At 35.0% G+C, this 18654-nt stretch overlaps 2 protein-coding genes across 6 annotated transcripts in view; both read right to left on the bottom strand.

The window, feature by feature from the left end:
* The window catches only part of LOC105196161, a 38120-nt gene that overhangs the window by 3346 nt on the left and 16120 nt on the right, over nt 1–18654 (bottom strand). The window contains exons 1-14 of one of the 5 annotated variants that reach the window (XM_026137078.2): nt 18121–18517; nt 13253–13419; nt 12931–13140; nt 12077–12278; nt 9040–9200; nt 8782–8913; nt 8517–8696; nt 8185–8412; nt 7428–7820; nt 6729–6941; nt 6470–6633; nt 5999–6146; nt 5642–5756; nt 2718–2849 (exon numbers count right to left, since the gene is read on the bottom strand). In XM_026137078.2, the coding sequence (XP_025992863.1) occupies nt 2718–2849; nt 5642–5756; nt 5999–6146; nt 6470–6633; nt 6729–6941; nt 7428–7820; nt 8185–8412; nt 8517–8696; nt 8782–8913; nt 9040–9200; nt 12077–12278; nt 12931–13140; nt 13253–13411 (2437 nt within the window). In that variant the 5' untranslated portion in view covers nt 13412–13419; nt 18121–18517. Of the gene's footprint in view, nt 1–2717; nt 2850–4587; nt 4621–5641; nt 5757–5998; nt 6147–6469; nt 6634–6728; nt 6942–7427; nt 7821–8184; nt 8413–8516; nt 8697–8781; nt 8914–9039; nt 9201–12076; nt 12279–12930; nt 13141–13252; nt 13420–15258; nt 15893–18120; nt 18518–18654 lie in introns of those variants that run through there. The other 4 variants (XM_026137079.2, XM_026137077.2, XM_039453805.1 and 1 more) reach the window with 4 other exon arrangements.
* On the bottom strand, nt 678–2711 carry LOC113004255 (arginine kinase Lit v 2.0101). The gene has a single exon (XM_026137080.2). The coding sequence runs from the start codon at nt 2650–2652 to the stop codon at nt 1450–1452; it is 1203 nt and encodes a 400-aa protein (XP_025992865.1). The 5' UTR covers nt 2653–2711; the 3' UTR covers nt 678–1449.

Here is an 18654-nt window from a genome sequence, read left to right as displayed (position 1 = left end):
ATAGTAAAAATGTACAAAGTACACATACATTTATAAATACAATTTGACACTCAGACGCCTATTGGTTTATTTTTTAATTAACAAGTTCACATTGCGATGCTTAGAATAAGGATACATGGGTCCATATCAGGACGAATAATAACATTGAGTTGGAAAGACGTGTGCTTCGCCATTTTTTATTTTATGTGAACATCGACTCGTGCATTACATAAAGGAAGCTGTTGAACAGACTTTAACAATTTTTTAAGCTTGTTGTGCCACAATAATATCGCGTCCAGAATTTTGACTTATTCAATCTTACGTGAGAAAATAGTGTCATGCTTATGAAAGAATTATAAATATGAGAACCTATAAATACATAAAAAATAAAACATTTCCTATAATTCTCACAGTTGTAAAACAGTTACAAATTTTTGATTGTTTAAACGCTTATTAATTTTTTTTTAGTTACATTTTTTGTCGAGAATTCATGTAAAATCGTTGCTCATGCGAGTAATGTTACATTATATACAAAAATAACTTTTACATTTTGCAAAATTACCTCGAAAGAACACAGATATTTACAAGGCACGGTTGTGAGACATTGTGCGACAATAGTGTCGTGTACATAATGCTGATCATTTACTAACCTAATCAGCTATCCTGTGTTCTCGTCGCCGGTTAATCCGATTAAAATAGAGCGACTACTATTATTATTTAGCGTAATTTCGTAAGAGAGATGCTGGGTGCACGAGAGAAAACAAAATAACGTTCACACATCTTTCCAACGCATTTCCTTCTCTCTATCTCTCTCTTTCTCCCTCTCGCTCATTATAGTTATAAATGTTATTTAAAAAGCTCAGTCTGTGAAGAATAATTGACGCTCAAACATTGGCTGATAATTATCACAGAAGATTTCCATGAATAAGCGTAAGTGTTTCTTATACAAAGACTTAAGTGAAGATAAAGAACGAGATTTTCCAAGACGATCGATGATCACTAATGTTGTTGAATAAAAAATTAAGTTATCACCTAGAATGTCACTAAGTTATTCATTTAGTATCGCAATTAATGTCGATAAGTCATTTATTTAGTACCGCATGTGTCAAACATTTAGTACCGCAATTGAAAATGGAGATCATGATTCATTTTACGTCGAACAAGAATATCTAGTACACGATGAATCAGTCGTTTCGCTTCTTAATGTCTAAATATTTCTGAGTAGAGCTTTTGCCACACAAAATTCTCCAGAATAGATTGATGGTGTTTTTTGATCAGTTATTTAAAATTATCCATAAAAATTGCGGTTATTTCCAATAATTCTCGTTTGGTAATCATGGCGAGTTTGTTTTTGGCAAGCTGTTATTTATCAGTTTGATCTAGCAGGCAGAAGATGATTGAATTACAGATCATCCTTAAAAACTTAGAATCTAACGTTATTGTCCCTCGTAATCGTGACCATCGATTCGTCTAGGAATTTAGCTCCGTCCTGAGGCTCCTCGATACGGTCGTCCGCTTGCGAAATATGCCGGTGATGAGATTGGCGATCTTCATCGAATTGTTCACAGACAATTCCTTCTCCAGCGTAATGATATTGTGCACCGCTTTGGAAAAGTCCTGAAGGGTTTGTAGTTCGGTAATGCTTAGCGATTGCTGATTACCGACCCTCACCATGTCGCTCTTCACGGTGTCGCGTACGTTCAGGCCGCGCGTCACGCATAGGTGCTTCAAATTTTCAGGCGTTTTCGAAAGTTCAGGGAATCGCAAGATCAGGCAGAATCTGATGGTGTTGCCGAGAGTGTGCGGACGCGCGGTCAAGAAACCCAGCTTCTCATCCCGTTTAAACTTCAGCCTCTGATCGAATATCAGCATGAGTTTAGCCACTCTGACATAGGCGCGACCCAACAGGCCTGGCCGGTTCTCGTTGGTGCGACAAATGATCCTCAAGTGATCCTGGACGTTCACCCATGCGGCGAGATCGCCAGCGGTGGTGACGTACACACCGCGTCCGTAAGGCCAGTGCTTGCCGTGAAGACGCCGGTCGTCGTTCACTTCGACCTCTGTGATCGGCAATAGTAACCCAGCTGCCGCCAGTTGCGCCCGTATTCGACTGGGTTGTTCGAGAATTTCGTTGAGTGTGAAATACGTGCCGGCCTCGTCTTCGCTGCTACCTTCAGCCATCAGGACACTTATCTCTGGACTCATTAGTTGATTGGTGATTTCCCTCTCGACTTCTTCCAGTTGATTGACCGTCAAAGTCAATGGTAAGGTGTAATTGGCTAGATTCCGCGTACACTCTAAAATACCAGCTTGGACAAATTTATTGGTCGGATCTAGATCGTACTGTTCGATCGCGGAGACGATCGATTCATCCGGCTGGGCTTCTTCATCCTCCTCGGTATCTACGTTGATGTTGAAGAAATGTGGTGACGGGTGATCGGGTAGGTCGCCGCTCATGGTTACGCAATGCAGCTCCCGAACAAAGGGATCGAAAAACTCCGAAAAGACGACATAACTTTCAAAATCGGGCGCGACCACCCCGTAACCGTGATCTTCGTCCACGACGCTGCTGATGTTCGAGTAAGCGCTGCCGCTGGTCTTGTCACCGTTGGCCGTGATGCTACCGTACTTTTTCACAGAAGGCCAGATCACGTCAAAAAGATTGTGATCCATGCGAGTCACACGGTGCTTTAGCAAATCGAATATGGGCCGTTTCAGGCAACGAGTGACAAGTGTACCGGCGTTCGATGCAGTCTTCGGTATCGACAATCGTCGGTTGCCCGCCAACAATCGAAAACATCGTTCCAGGGTAGCTAGGATCTCAGGCTCGTTCACGTCACGCCGTGCTGAGTAGATATCACCTCCGGGCACTGTAGATCTCAGCCGAGTCAGCAGCAATGACGGTTGAAAGAACAGCCGGGTTAACAACCATCGGCGTTGAGAAGTGTAAGTTGATGAGAAAAAGCGAATAAGCAAATTTCGCGGTAACGTTAGTGACAATTGTTAAAGAGCGTATGTTGGAAAATTAGCTTCAAATGGAATACTCTACTTGAAGCAGCGTATGAGAAGATGAAATTAGTTTGTCTTTTACAATTTAAAATAATGATGTTTTGCACATTTGGAATGTTGCAAAATTTACACCCGGTAAAAAATTTTTCATATATAATTATATTATATAGTTAGACATAATTATACATCAAATATATCCATATATATTAAAATATATATAATTATGTATAATTACATATAATCATTGCACATAATTTCAATTCAATCATTATATATAATTATACACAATTATATGCGACTATATATAATTGTATATAATTATATATAAAATCTTGCAAAATTATATATATTTTAATATATATGGACATATGTGTTACATAATTATATATAACTATACAAAATTTTTTACGGGGTAATTTTGTAAAGAATAATTATTGAAAGACCAATTATTTCATGCTTTTTTTAGTGCGATTGTGAACCGGTGTGAAGTTAGCGCCCAACTTTATAAGAAATAAAAATGCTTAATACAGATCGATTGTACTTCATTTTTACCCGTTTGTATCACTTTTCGTTCGTACCTCAAGGAATAAAGAAATATTAGGGGATGAAAGAATGGCCAGCGCTCAACTAACAGATTATTAAATTTTGTTTATGCCATTCGACGTCGTTTGTGAGCATCGTTTGTATCCGTTTACACCTCTTTTGTTTTCGTTTGTACCTCAAAGGGTTCAGAGATACAGCACTTTTCAGTTTCACCAATCCTACCACCGAGAATTTACTCATTTTAACAGATATCGAAAAACGGCCAACGGAATTAGAAAGAGCGTCGATTGTACCCATTTGTATCACCTTATTTTCGTTTGTACCTCAAGGAATTCAAATATAAAAAAATTAAAAAGCGTAAAACTGAAAAGCGCTGTATCTTCGAACCCTTTCAGGTACAAACGAAAACAAAAGTGATACAAACGGGTACAAACAATTCTCTTTCAAATGCCGTGGGTCGTTTTTCGATATCTTGTGAAATGGCTAAGTTCTCGGTGAGATAGGGAGTAAAACTGAAAAACGCTGTATCTCCGCAACCCTTCAGGTACAAATGAAAACAAAAGAGGTACAAACGATGCTCTTTCAAATGGCATAAACAAAATTTAAAAATCTGTTAGTTAGGCGCTGACCATTTTTTCACTTTATTATAACTTTTGACTCGTTGAGGTACAAAAAAAATAGTACAAACAAGTACAAAGTACAATCAATATGTATTAAGCATTTTTGTTTTTTATAAAGTTGGACGTTAACTTCACACCGGTCGATTGTGAAGCAAATAAATCGCTTTACAATTAGAATTCTTTTTTTTTCTTGATATTACAATAATTATAGAACGTTCTAACATAAATGATTGAATTTGGATAAATTATTGAATATGTGATGAATTTATATTTCACGCCTTAGCTCGATCAACACGCTGAAATGTTATGTATTGACTACATGCTGTTATAAAAATAATTGAGCAAAGCGCCAAATCAATCCGCAAAATCAGAAACTGTCACTAAAGAGAAAACACTTGTGCTTTCAGCAAATATTATATTCGACTGAGATTCTTACGCGGTATTTGAGGGATGACCTGATTGCGCTTGTCTAAAAAAATATATTGATAGTGTACGAAACGAATATTATAAAATAATTAATTTTTCACAAAAATCAACCAAGTTCAAAAAGTTAAATTTTCACAAAACAAAAAAACTTCTCATCTTCAAACCATTTATTGTATAAATATAATAAATTTTTCAAACATATAATATGTATAAAAATGAAGTTTTAGGCTTTCATTACTATTTTAAGAATTTATTTAAAAAAATAAAAATTCTCTGAACTAGTTTGATTTTTGAGAAAATTTTATGCTCATTACCTATTTAGCTTATATTTCATGTTCATTTTTTTAACATTAATAATGTAAAGATGTAGAAGGAAATATTATAATACTTGTTTTATTCTTGTCGGAAAGGTGATGAACTAGTTTTATTCTCGTAAAATAGCAAATGTTAAATTCTTATATTTCCCGTTTCTATTTTATTGCCAGAACAAAATTTATGATATGACGCTATAAGCTGTGTTCGAAAACTTTACCCAAATGCACCCGACAAAACTCAAGCCGTTACATAATTACCCGAATCCATCCTGAAATTTCAAGGTGGAAAATATTACTCCTAAGAGTGTATTCAACAGTATTCCCGAACAATTCCATCGCTATTACACAAATTGTGGAACGGTTTGAGTTTCGTGGGGTGCACCCGGGTAAAGTTTTTGAACACAGCTTTACTGATAGAGAACGATTTGGCGCCATAACCCAAATTTATAAAAGAATGAGCTCTTATTCCTTTTTGTTCTTTGAAAATACTTTCAATTCAATTAACTAAATTTTTATGTGCGACCGAGAAACAGTTAATAGATATTTTACAAAATCGCGATACATAGAATACTTGTGCCAAGTGCGACATTGTCGAAGGTCTTTACTAGATTTCAACTTGGATCATTTCTTTAAACACAAAACGTGAAGAGTGATGTCCCGAGAAGAAGTGCCCGGACGATTTATGTCGCGACTTTTTTTTATATGTATATTGCCGATGGTGCATTAAAATATCTCAAATCCAAAAAATACCTTTATCCGTCAACATTTCGTCGGCGAATTTCTCGCTGGCTCCGAAATTGCGAAGAAGCTTTTTGTGCGACAGATCGCTCCGATTTTGCTTGTAATAATCTGCCTTATGTTCGAACTACGTGACAAAAGAGAAGATTTTATGCACATTCTTCGCTTGCAATAGAAAAGTTGATTCGTGAGAATGTTGCATGTACTTTTAGTATTAAATTCTCTATTTCTGTATTACAGTATACAAGATTTTTTTTTTAATTCATTATTTAGTAGAGGGAAGGGTCGCAAAATTCCACTTGACTCTCCATGATTCCAAAAGTATAATAATAATAATAATAAAGGTCGCAATAAAACATTAGCACTCACATTATCCAGTACTAAAGGGTTGGCACCCAGATGTAATAAAAGATTATAGTAATGACCGTTATCCGCGAGCGTAGCGGCGTAATGCAACGGAGTGCGTCCGTCGAGATCGATCGCGTTGGCGGTTTCTGGAAACCTTCCTGCCAGATACCTAAATCAGGTATAAAATATTCAATCGAATGGCATGAGTTCATACTGTTGGTTTACAGCCTATCATTCGAACAAAAGTTTATCGTGTTAGGGTCAATAAATCATGAGCCAATCAATAGTAGTGATCAATTGATCTAATTGCCCTAACAGTTATATGTATATGTGATATTGCGAATAATGCTCCTGCATCTTTTTTACTAGAACAACAAGACTCTTAAAAGTTGCAAATATGGACATAAATAGAAAAAAAATTATGAAATTTTGTTATCAGAACTCGACGCGCACACACAAGTTATATAATTAAATCTAAAAATATGTTAATACCTGATGATAGCGGTATTTCCGAAGATGACGGCTACGTGCAATGGCGTTGCGCCGTTGGGCGACGATTCATCTCGCGCCACCGCGAATTTGCGCCGATCCAATGCACTTTGCAAATTTCGAAGATTTCCCTCTCGCGCTGCCATGTGCACAGCACGAATTTTTGCCTAATATTACAGAATGGTTTTATACATAAACGTATTATATACGTACATGTCTACGTTTCACTCTTGCGTTCAGTTATTGAGTGACAATGACGTACCATATAGGCCGGAACGTTGTCAATGAAAGCCTGGAGTTCAGGATTTCCGGACTGCCGTTTGATCAATCGTCGACCTTCGCCATTAAGAACGAGAGCTGCTAATTGTTCCATATTGCCGTCATCCAGTAAGCTTTCCACTTCTGGATCACGACCCATGCTACCCTCGGTCAACTCTACCTCCGCGGGCTCCTTATGCTCACCGACAATGACCTGCTGTCATATTCAGGTACAAAATCATGCGCGCAGCTAGGGGACACTTAGACGATCGATAGGAGATATTAATCGCACGTGGGAATCCCACATGCGAATCGATCGCGTGTCTATTACCGCGCCTACGCATATTCTCTCTATATATGTGTGTGTGTGTGTGTGTGTGTGTGTATATAGCACTCAAGGTCCGTAAAAAAAAACAACGTCTGCTGGTAACTCTTGCTGGTAACTCGAGTCTTACAGACTTTTATCTAAGGAACCGCAAGTTCTTTTTTTCATTTTGTTGAAGGAAGTGAACTGCAAACTTTTTCTCAATTTAAAAAGTATTATTATTGAACGTAATTACGTAACAGTTACATTACATGTCATACATAGTTGTTATATAACGTCGTAATCCCAAGGACGGACATAGATTGAAATATCCCGGCTTCTTCTTTGTATTATACAAGGCGCAGTGCAGTGATCATGACAATTTGATTAAGACAATACCTGCTCCTCGTCTTGTGTAGGATCGTCGACGCCAGAATCACCGGTGCTAGGCTCGTTTCTTTCTTCCTGTTCGTCGACTTTCGGGCATTCCTCATAGATGCCGTCCTCATTAACGGCGGCCTCTGGTCCATCCTCCTCGACCGCCTCGATAAGCCCAGTTACCACGTCATCATCCGATGATGCCATCTCCCCTTCATGATCAATCGCCTCTTTTTCTTCGTGATTTTCTTCGGCTTCTTCGTGTTCGTCTTCTCCGTCATTTGCCTCATCTTCATCTCCGTTCTGTGCTTCCTCCTCGTCTCCATTCGGAGTTTCAGGTTCTTCAGTTTCTTGCTGCTCATCATCAGCTCTCTGTTCCACGAAATCTCCCATATAATCGACCATAATATTGACCTGAAATTACGAACCGGAAGCACTTCCCCCTCGTATCGAAGGAGAAGAAAAAAAAAAGGAATTCTACTCATTCCGACTACGACACTACTTCTGACCGGGATGCCATTCTATGTCCGACTATAAGTGTGATTGATGGTGCATCAAACCATTATTAAAATACAAATAAAGAAAATATATAAAATCACACAAACAATACAAGCACGAAGACCTAGCTGCGACCGTAAAAGGCATCCTTGTTCAATTTGTACAAATAAATAATTATTAATCAATACAAACGTGTATTATACAATAATAAATATATCGAATCCAAACTTAGACAGACAGAATATCATGCGTATAACTTAGATAACGATGACAAGTGTACCTTCTCATCCGAATCCTTCATCGTGGAGTCGGCGCTACCAAAGGCGCTGTCGTCACTGCTAACTTTCTTCAGACCTCGCAAAACGACTTTTCCTAAACCCTCTAAGATTTTCCAGTCCCAATTTTTTGGATAAGTATAGGAGACTCGGGGCGCCTCCGGTATCATCGACAAATTCGACAGGTCTACGTCCGATGGGCGGTTCTTGTAAAACGCGGGCGCCTTTTGTCTCTGATAAGCAGCAAGATTTACAGGATTTATATAATTATATCAGCATGCATTTTATCGACTAATTATTTTCTTTTAGTTGCAAATAGTTAAGAATTAGCACTCACGTTATCCAGTTTACTTTCATCGGCACCATTTTCCGTCAGAAGATCGTACATGACGCCGTCGTCCTTAAGTGCAGCTGCATAATGCAGCGGCGTCTTTCCTTCGTTATCCTGAGCCGCTACCGTTGCGGGACATCTTTCAAGGATTTCACGCGCGATGTCCGAGTATCCCAAACCAGCAGCCTTACAATGAGAAAGATAAGGACTTTTCTCACTTCAACTTTTAACAGTTGAGAAAATTCATTAAACTTTTATTGAGAGAGCTTACCTTGTGTAGAGCATTCAAACCATTGCTGTCCTTGCCGCACAAAACAATGGGCGCAATAGGTCCGTCCAATTTCTCCTTGAGACCCTCCAAATCGTTATTAATGACTGTCGCGTGAATATCTTTTATTGTGCCCTGTCGAAATCATAATAATTTCGCTTAACAATGTGTTAGCTATCGCGATATTAATATCATCAGTTTTATAAATAATTAAACAATTAAAAATATACGTAATCATTAATCTTCTCTTTACTGACGTACCATAATAAACGGCACGGCCTCTAGAAATCTTCTTATTCGCGGATTGTTGCTGGTCTCGCATCGAAGTTTAGATCCATGTCCCTCCCAAAGCACCTGCTGCAATTTTCCGATGTCTTTGTTGTGTATCCATATCCTGATATTAGATGGCTTGAAATCCATACCTGAGCATAAAGTGAAAGTTACGACTTAGATAATATCGTTATTCGTAACTTTGTTCGTAATATCGTTGTTCATAACTTTGTTCGTCTCGAAAAATCTGAAGTGATTGTCTTTGTATTTTATTGTTAATGAAATCGATAAAAATATAAAAAGGTTTTATCGATGGCAATTTGATACACAATTAAATCAATTACAAAGTATAAATGTAAGGCAGTTATTAACTCTTAACAAATTGTAAAAATTGCTTTGTTTTTATTAGATGTAGCTATATTAAATCGATTTGTATTTGGATGATTAAGCAAACAGAAAATAAAATAAAAACTTTCCATGTATAATCGTTGCAAAAGCATTACGATATAAGATAATATGACCACTATTGCATTTAAGTAATGATGTTTTTAGTGTGCATGTACGATATGACCTTTCGAGTTGCGTACTATTGCAAAGATATTAAATATTTGAAATTCTCGAGACAAGTTTATAATATGATAAATACTAAATGCCGACAAAATTCCATTAGTGTCATATATATAATATGTTTGTTACGACTGGAAAATCCTGCATTCTGTCAGAGTATTACATGTACATTATTTATCTCTGAAAAATATTAAAAATATTAGAAATATGAAACTAAAGATTTTAAAGATTTATGATAGTATTCTCAATAGATTTATTTAATTTTAAGACTTTAATTTTAGTTATGCGGTAGTCATAGTTTCTTAAAAATAGTTATGTCATACTCATATCAAGGATTGCTTGTATAATTTAAAGGTGAAAGTCGATAGTTGGCATTTTCCACAAACGCATCCAAAATAGTTCAGTCTGCAAGAATCCTTGTTATTAAAAATAAATTCGACGTGATTCGATTCGATCTATCAATGCGCGCCTTCGATAATAGTTGCATGCACGCTACATTTAATATTTTATATCCGTCTTGAATACGCGGATCGCAATTACCGGTTAATAAATTTTCTAAGAGGTGGAGTAGTGTGTACGGAGTTTGTCATATTGCTGACATGTTTCGAGTTGAACATATAGGCATTGCGTTAAAGGGAAGAAGTTGTACATTAGTTATCGATGTACAACTCTTCACCCGTCACGCTTTAGTGTTTCTAATAAATTATGATTGCCAGTTAGTAGAATCATAATATCACGCGAGATTTCTTAAGGATTGAACGAGCAAATATAAACACGATAATAAAGTCGGAACTTTGTGACAAAATATACACGAAAAGAATTTTGCTGAAACATCTAAAAATTTAGCTAGATCTCTATAAGCGCTATAATATTAATAAAAAGTGGTATGTTATCTCCTGATAACATTATATGAATATTACAAGAATATTATAAGAAGTAAATAAATATTATTTACTTCAGTACTTTTTAAATGTAATAATTATAAAGTTTATGCACAATAATTCACATTGATGTTTAAACAAAAATAATATTCGTAAAACATTTTCATAATTTTATGGATATTAAAATAATATATAGTATCACGAATATTATATAAAGTGGACATAAAACAATGCAATATTCCTATAATATTAGAAAATATATTCTCGGAATATTTTAATATTATTTTAATTGTTAATAATATTCGCATATTTTAGAAATATTGTAGCGGTTATAGAGATACAGATCTGGAAATAATTTTGTTGGAACATGAAAATAATTGTAAAGAACGTGATGCGCAATGCTACAAAAAATTTTGTCATTTCAACAGTTTGAGCATCCTACATTATTTTTTTAAGGCAATAAATCTTTAAAACAAAGAAAAGAATACTTACTTACTAAATTATTTTTACACGAGAATATAGCGTTAATTAACAAAAGATTATTTTTCAATTTATTTATTATATAGTGCAAGAATTTTAAGTTATTTGTTCGTATCGTGCAAACAATTTAACAAAATTTTCTATGTACAATCGCGTAAGAAGAAAAGATTGTCGAAATGTACGTTTACAGAAAATTACTTTGGCTTCAATTCTCAGGCGTTATTGCTGGCATGGCGGTACGATCGAAGAATGGAAGATGAGTTCTTATCATTGGTGAAATTAGAACTCGGTCGTTGTTACGACGATAGGTCGATCTACGACCTATTTACGTATACGAAGTCGTTTAACAAGCGGAAAAGTCGTTTCCATGTAATTACCTTACATAGCAATTTATTACAATTTATTCTATTCGCGTCAGTGCGATGAATATTTAAGAGACACGTTAAGAGGAGCAAAAAAATTTGCACGTGTCATCAAATCGCTTATTTACGACTAAGGCAAACTCGTTTTTTGCTCTTTCATTTAGATTTTATAATTTGCACGAAATGAGCACAATAATTCTTCGTTTCAACCGTGTGTCTGTATCGAGCGCCGCAGTTAGCCTTGCTTTACGAATTTATGTACTATCGATTCTTCACGGTCATTAGAAACGGATATGTGGGGTATAAGACAAAGAATCTATATCCGCAAATGTAGGAAAGAGGCGAAAAACGCTATAGCATTTCGCCCGTCACAAGGCTGCCCTTAGAATCGTTCCTCGCGATGTTTCCTCGAAATTGTTTTAATGACTCGCTAACGGTGAACTAGCGAGATTAATGCAATATGTAAACGTGCTTATTCATGGTACTGACTACAAGAAGTAAGGATGTGCTATGTATATAATTCAACAATACAAGACACTTCGTAAAAGCAATAGCTTTGCTTATCTACTTGATTCCTGGAAAAAGAGATTATTATTATACATACGTGCATGTATACCTTGCGTAACGTATGGAGAAAAAGAAAACATAATAAATTTTTTATATCGAACATATAATTATCTTTATATTACGCGCATCGCTAACATGTTTATCTCCTGAAACTAAAATAACGATACTCACTATCTTTTCCGGTACTTTTCCTTCGTCGAGTCGTCATCTCCACTTCTGGCAATTCAACTTCCGTAGAGTGTTCCAAGTAATAAGAGGCCGGGTTTCCTTTTTTATCGCAGATACTAGCGTCACATCCACCTTCTATGAGAAGATCCCAGATCGAATCAGGATCTTTGCACGCAGAGCAGTAATGCAAAGCCGTACGTCCCTCCTAAACGCAACGAAGGACACGTATGATCGTCTAATAATACCTAAATGAATTTCGAGTTTTCGAGATTTCGACGAGAGGCAAGAATGTTCGAGCGAAAATATACGCCAGTGTTAATATGCGCTCAGAAATCAGAATTGTCTTGTTCGCTTTCGTACGTTCGTGAGTGTGTGCAAATGTATTCTGTAAGTATAAGCTGATAGCTGCAGCCGACGGAAGAACAGGTGGTTTGCACTTCGTTATTATCATCGTCACGCGATGCGGGACCACGACAAACGTTGCTAGGAAGAAGGTGTTCGATTATTCAGGGGCTTCTTCCCGAATAAGTTGACAAACGTTTACGCTGCGACACGATTCGACACGTGATGAAAATCGGCCTCGAGAACTTTGTGAATTGTAGAAGGTAGCCGATCGAAGTTAACTCGTTAAGGCCTGCGTAAATTACGAATGTGGAATAGAGCCATTTAAAAAGAGCGATTCACAGGATTAGGTTTATAGGTAACGGAAATGGCTATCATTAAGCAAGTTCTTTATTGTTATCGATTTTCTTTAAGGCGCTTTGACTGAAACCAACCGAGGGCACAGTAAAATTTCTTACGATACGTAATTTGTTTTTACGGCTTACGGATAGCAATGTTGGAGGAAAGCGACGTACCCTATCTTTCTGTTGTGGCGTAATGGGATAATTTTCTAGGAGCCAGGCAACGATCTCGGGATGATCGTAGTAGACCGCTTTGTGTAGCAAAGGCACCCCACATGAATCCTTCGCGATCGCGAGCTTCTTCTTCGACTCCTCGGATATTATCTTCTGCGTTTCAGCTAATGAGCCGCGCGCAACAGCATCGTGCACTTGAGAAATCTTCGTCTAAATAACAAATCAAACAGTTTAATTTTTATTGATACGTCTTCTCCATTTTAATAAAACTTTCCTAGCGAGAAAGCAGCTTTTCAAAGTTGGTAAAATCTTGTCTACTCACCAAGTAGTTCGGGAGTCCCTTCAGGAAGACACGAGTTCTAAGATCCTGGGAATGTTCGCCTAGCAGGCGCGCTCCTTTGCCCTCTAGCACGACATTTTCGAGCTTCTCGAGTTCGCCTCGGTGCAGCCAATTTCTTACGGCCGAATGTGTTGAATGCATTTGTGCTTCTGTAATAGAATGACAATCCCAAAATTTAGAAGATGAATGTATGAGTATAAAATAATGACATGGTTAATACAAAAGTACCATAACACGAAGACAAATAAACAAATTTTTTTCTATTTTAGAGCAGAATCTATTTTGTTGCTAAAACAGAAAAAAATTTCATCTTTGCCGAGTATATTTATCTTTACAATTAGGTTAAATTGCTTAAAGAGCAAAATAATATAATATTCCTACCAAATACTTTTGCTAATAATATATCATTTTGTCGCTGTCACTACAAAGACAATTTTGCTACAATAGCAAAATTATTTTTCTCCATGAATAATTCTTTTAAGCTTTCTATCCTACTTTTCCTGTTATTGCCTTTGATAATAGAAATGAACATTAGAGCTTTTCAATGCGTTTTATAATTTATAGCAAATAGATTTTGCTGACATTTCGTCATTACCGGCTATTCGTCATTATTGATTTGCATGTTCTACGGCATTCAAACGTATTTTTGCTTGCATATTCATAGTGCTTTATGGATGATTGGCGGGTCAGGCTGTAATAGGGATATTCATGACACGCGAGACATGATATTAGGCGAAGGCGCGCATAAAGATTACACTATGTAGTCAGAAAGCTCCAATAAATGTAATTTGTCGAGAGTTACGTTTCGACAAACTTTTTTCAATTATTCAAGCATAATTATGCGAACTATTCTCACCGTACCGCAAAAGATCGCATTATACTACGATGCGGTTTTGGCAATTATATTGCGGTAACGATTTCCTTATATAATATCGTTCTGGATCTTTCCGACTTGTTTACTGAATATTATAAACAACGTAATTAATTCGGAACGACACATTTGGATTTTTCCGCTTGCGAAAGCAGTCGGTGAATTCCCTGTTTCTGTTATCTATTAATGTTAATGCAATAGAATGTAAACATATCGTAGATTGTACTGTCGTGATTTACGCGTTTCCATTTGTATTTTTATTTACAAACACATTTATCTATTAAATATTTTTTAATTAAACTCGTTATCAATATTTTAAGCTAGTAAACAATTTCTATTTCTTTCGACAAATACGATGTATTTTTAAACATGAGTGAATAGGTTTAGCGTTCCATATCATATTTCACATGGTTGCGTACGATATTATTTCAAGCATGTTACACAATTATAAAAATTAGATTTAATACATTTTTGGACTAAATTATAATTTAAATTTATTATTTCATGAAATGTAGCTGGCTATTTGCATTTGTAGGGTAATGAATAAAAGCTTTTTATAAGCAATTTTATGCGTGAGCTTTTGAAACGAATTCCACGTATCTTTATAAAAAAAAGACTCAATTATTAATCGGCATATAATGTTATTTTATATTCTTGCAATACAAAATATATTCGTGCATATATTTTTTAATCAAAGTACAATAAATAGATAAAGAAAAATTAAATTATATTTTTCAAACTTTAATTGCAAATATTACAAAGGCAATTAATGTATGACACAATTTTGCAATTACTTACATCAAATATTTTTTACATGAAATCTAATACTAAATGAAAATAAAAATATATTTGCAAACTTTCACTAATAAAAAAAAATTAACATGCTTTCTTCATATGTATGTAAATTCAGAGATTGAAACAGGTTAACAAAATAGATTCGATATATTAAATTTTCAATGGATAATATTAAAACTTTTGGATATTTATACTAAAGCACATGTAAATCAGATGTTTTTCGTTTGAAAGAATTATTAAGCAATATACGAATTGAAAAATAGATTTGTCAAATCTAATCCGCAGTGCTTTATTCGACAGTGCATCAAAGGAAAAGTAGTACCTGATAAGCTCTGATTCGTTTCATCTCTGCGATCAGCATTTTTATATCAATCAAACGGATCGTATGGGTCGAACAATGTGCGTCGCAGTGAGTTCTAAAATGATCTGATACAAACAGGCGTCGCGACGCTGCGACACGAGGAAGCGTCACGCGTCGAATGAAGCCGACGCTCGGCGTCGCGACGCCACCTGTGCAAACCTACGTTTTTCACGGACGGAAAGTCTTGTTCTTGCAGGGCTTTTTTTAGAAGGAGAATCCCTTATATTCATCCTCATGTTCAATTCGGGCAAATGAATAGGGAATAAAGATCGATCAAGAATTCATGCGGAAACTACTTTGACAGTTGTTGAATTCTTCCGGCAGAATTGCATTCTTGTAATACATTCGATCGTATCGTAAAATGGAATAAGCGATGCGCAGCATGTTTATTTTCCACGGCTGCGTCAATAACCGCGTGTTACAGTAACGGTAAATTTTATTCTAATCCTGGAAGTACGGTCGTAAGAAACTTATGAGAATTTTATAAGATAAGTTCTTACAAAAGTTTCCATCTTGCTATATCTTCCCAGTAGAGCTGAGACAAATAAGACACTAAACATAAAATAAATTTTTTCAAAATAAAATTAAGAAACATTACATTACATTGGTTTGTGCTTTATATGAATTATAAATTCAAGATTTATATAAATTAAAAAATTTTTTTTAAAAGTATATGTCAGGTATTAATTTCCCCATTTTTTAATACATTTTATGTATTTCATTACAATATGTTTATTTTTATGTTATTTATTTTAATTATAAATTATTTTTATCCCAATTGTACAGTAATTTTAAATGCATCTATACAATATTATTAGCATATCATAAAATTAAGGTTCGAACTATAAGAATTTCGAATTTTCAGATCTAAAGTGAGTTTGATCACTTCGAACATGCCTTTAGTTCGAAAAGTTCGAACTGACGTTCGATCTTGACTTGAAGCTCGAATTGTCCAAACAATTAAATCATTTAATGTTTTCGAGTACTACTTTCTAACAATCGATATTACAACTTTTAAGCTAATAAATAGTAAAAGTAAACAATGGATTCAGAGAAAGGTAAATAATTTCTAATATCATAACGCGGTATCACAGGCGTGTTTTACAATTCATCAAATTTATCTATCACGTAATAAACTGTTAACAAAATAGAGGAATTTCATTACGAATATTCTCCTGGTAAACAAGATACTTTTCCGCAGAAATACGCGATAATATATGTGTGTGTGTGTGTGTGTGTGTGTGTAATTATATAACGGCAATATATATATATATATATATATATATATATATATATATATATTGCCGTTACACAAGGCTAATCTTGCGATATTTAACAGTACAACAGTAATTGATATTGCAGTATCTAATGTGCATATCTAATGTGCATATCTAATGTGATGGAATGATGCAGGAACGAATTCATCACGAAATGTGTGTTTTCTGTTAAACGAGCAACTTTTGTTAGATACGAAAATAACTTTAGTCAATATCTTCGTGAAAGAAAACTTTCAGGGATGACTTTTATCACTCATTCATCGGCGTTGTCGCAGTAACCCTGACAGAGTGGTCGACTAAGGAAGCGGCTAATGATTATCCAACTATTGTATTTCGTTGCACTCTAATGCGATATATTTCCTAGTTTCTTCGTTTTTCCGTTCTTACGTTCATTCTTACATATTTGTTCTTATATCACAGTGTTGCAATCGATGTTAGTAGGTACGGTGCAATGACACATCGATCATGCTACGACTTACGAATGCCTTAGTGTCGGGTAAATTCTTTAACTGACTCTTTTTGTTGAATTCTTTTGCTTTTGTTAAAATATATAATACATTTCAGCAAAAGCTAATTTAAAAATAAAAAAAATTTGTGGTACTAATATTTTAACTCTCGAAATAAGGAAACTTTTTATCAAATTCATTTAACATTTGAATTAAAAAACCTATAATATAATTAAAATAAAACTGTCAAACTTAATTTACAGTGCTTTATTCGGCAGTGCATCAAAGGAAAAATAGTATCTAATGAATTCTGATTCGTTTCGCGTATTTTCTCTTACACTGAGAAAAAAAGTTGCCAATTTGACTAAATTTTTCAACTTGATTGATCTTCTTTAGTTCAAATATTTATATATGTCAGTTAAATATATATGTAGTCAAATTAAATATATAACTTAAACTAAAATTCAAACATTTTATGTATTTAAGTTAAATTTAAAAAATTTAATCGAGTTGAATAATGTAGTCAAGTTAACTTTTCTCAGTGCAGTTTCAATGTTATTTACTGTTAAGAAATCTATTTGATAATGTAATGAAAATGTTGAAAAGTATTCCTAAATTTTTTCAGATTTTATAACAGTAAGAGCAAACTCAAAGCAAAAAAGACTAAGATTGCAGATAGAGAAAGTTAAAATATAATTAAAATCGAAGGGTAAACTTAATTAATATTTTTAGATTAAATTTGTAGTGATTAGATAAAAAAAAGCAGAAATATATCATACAATAGTGTATCATACAGTTACAATGTAGCCAAAAGTAAGAAATCTACAGAGAAGACAAAGTATTTTTAGAAACTATTTATTTGAAACGAGGAACGCAAGTCTGTCACATACGACCGCCATGCACTAAATAATTTGAACTCTATCGTTCTTGCTACTGCGATCATACTAGATGTTCGTGATTTTTTTTCTTTTCTTGCGCTATAAGTGTGCTACAGCTACAGATCTGTTTGTATATAAAAGCCTTGCATCTGTCACTCATTCTACAACATTTTCTACTACAAATGTAGGTATTGTTTATATAATTCTATAAACTGAAATTACCTTTTTCGTAACTCCAGCAAGATATAAGATAATCGAAGTCGCCTTTACAATATCGCGGATAAATGTATCGTCCGTGAACTATCTAATGTAAAACCCCATTTTCGTTTCTTAACGGATGACTCTGCTTAATTCGCCACTGTGTCGAAAATGTCTCCCTGATTCATTGTATTACGTAAAGAACTTTTTTCTTGAAACGAACAAAACGCGTTTGAAAGCTACGAGCCACTTTACAAGACTGACGATGCATCGTTTTCCACGTGTCCTATTCACCCAATGTACTATATTATTTATGAATGGTATAGCTAGAAAGTAGCTTCGGTGCTATAATGTCGCCATAGAAGCAACAATCAAACTTCCTAATCAAGCTAAAGAGCCGAACATTTATTGTTCCGTATTCGAAAACTCGCGAAAAAAGCATTGCACACGCGTAAATATATTTATATCAAATATTCAAGAAATAAAAAAGCCATTAGATGTTGATAAAATAACAATAATATATAATATATATAAGTATATTATCTAATATAATATATA

The sequence above is a fragment of the Solenopsis invicta genome, chromosome 9 (assembly GCF_016802725.1).
Source record: "Solenopsis invicta isolate M01_SB chromosome 9, UNIL_Sinv_3.0, whole genome shotgun sequence".
Taxonomy (NCBI): Eukaryota; Metazoa; Arthropoda; class Insecta; order Hymenoptera; family Formicidae; genus Solenopsis; species Solenopsis invicta.
The sequence above is the reverse complement of the archived record's forward strand: the minus strand, read 5'-3'. Positions and strand labels throughout refer to the sequence as shown.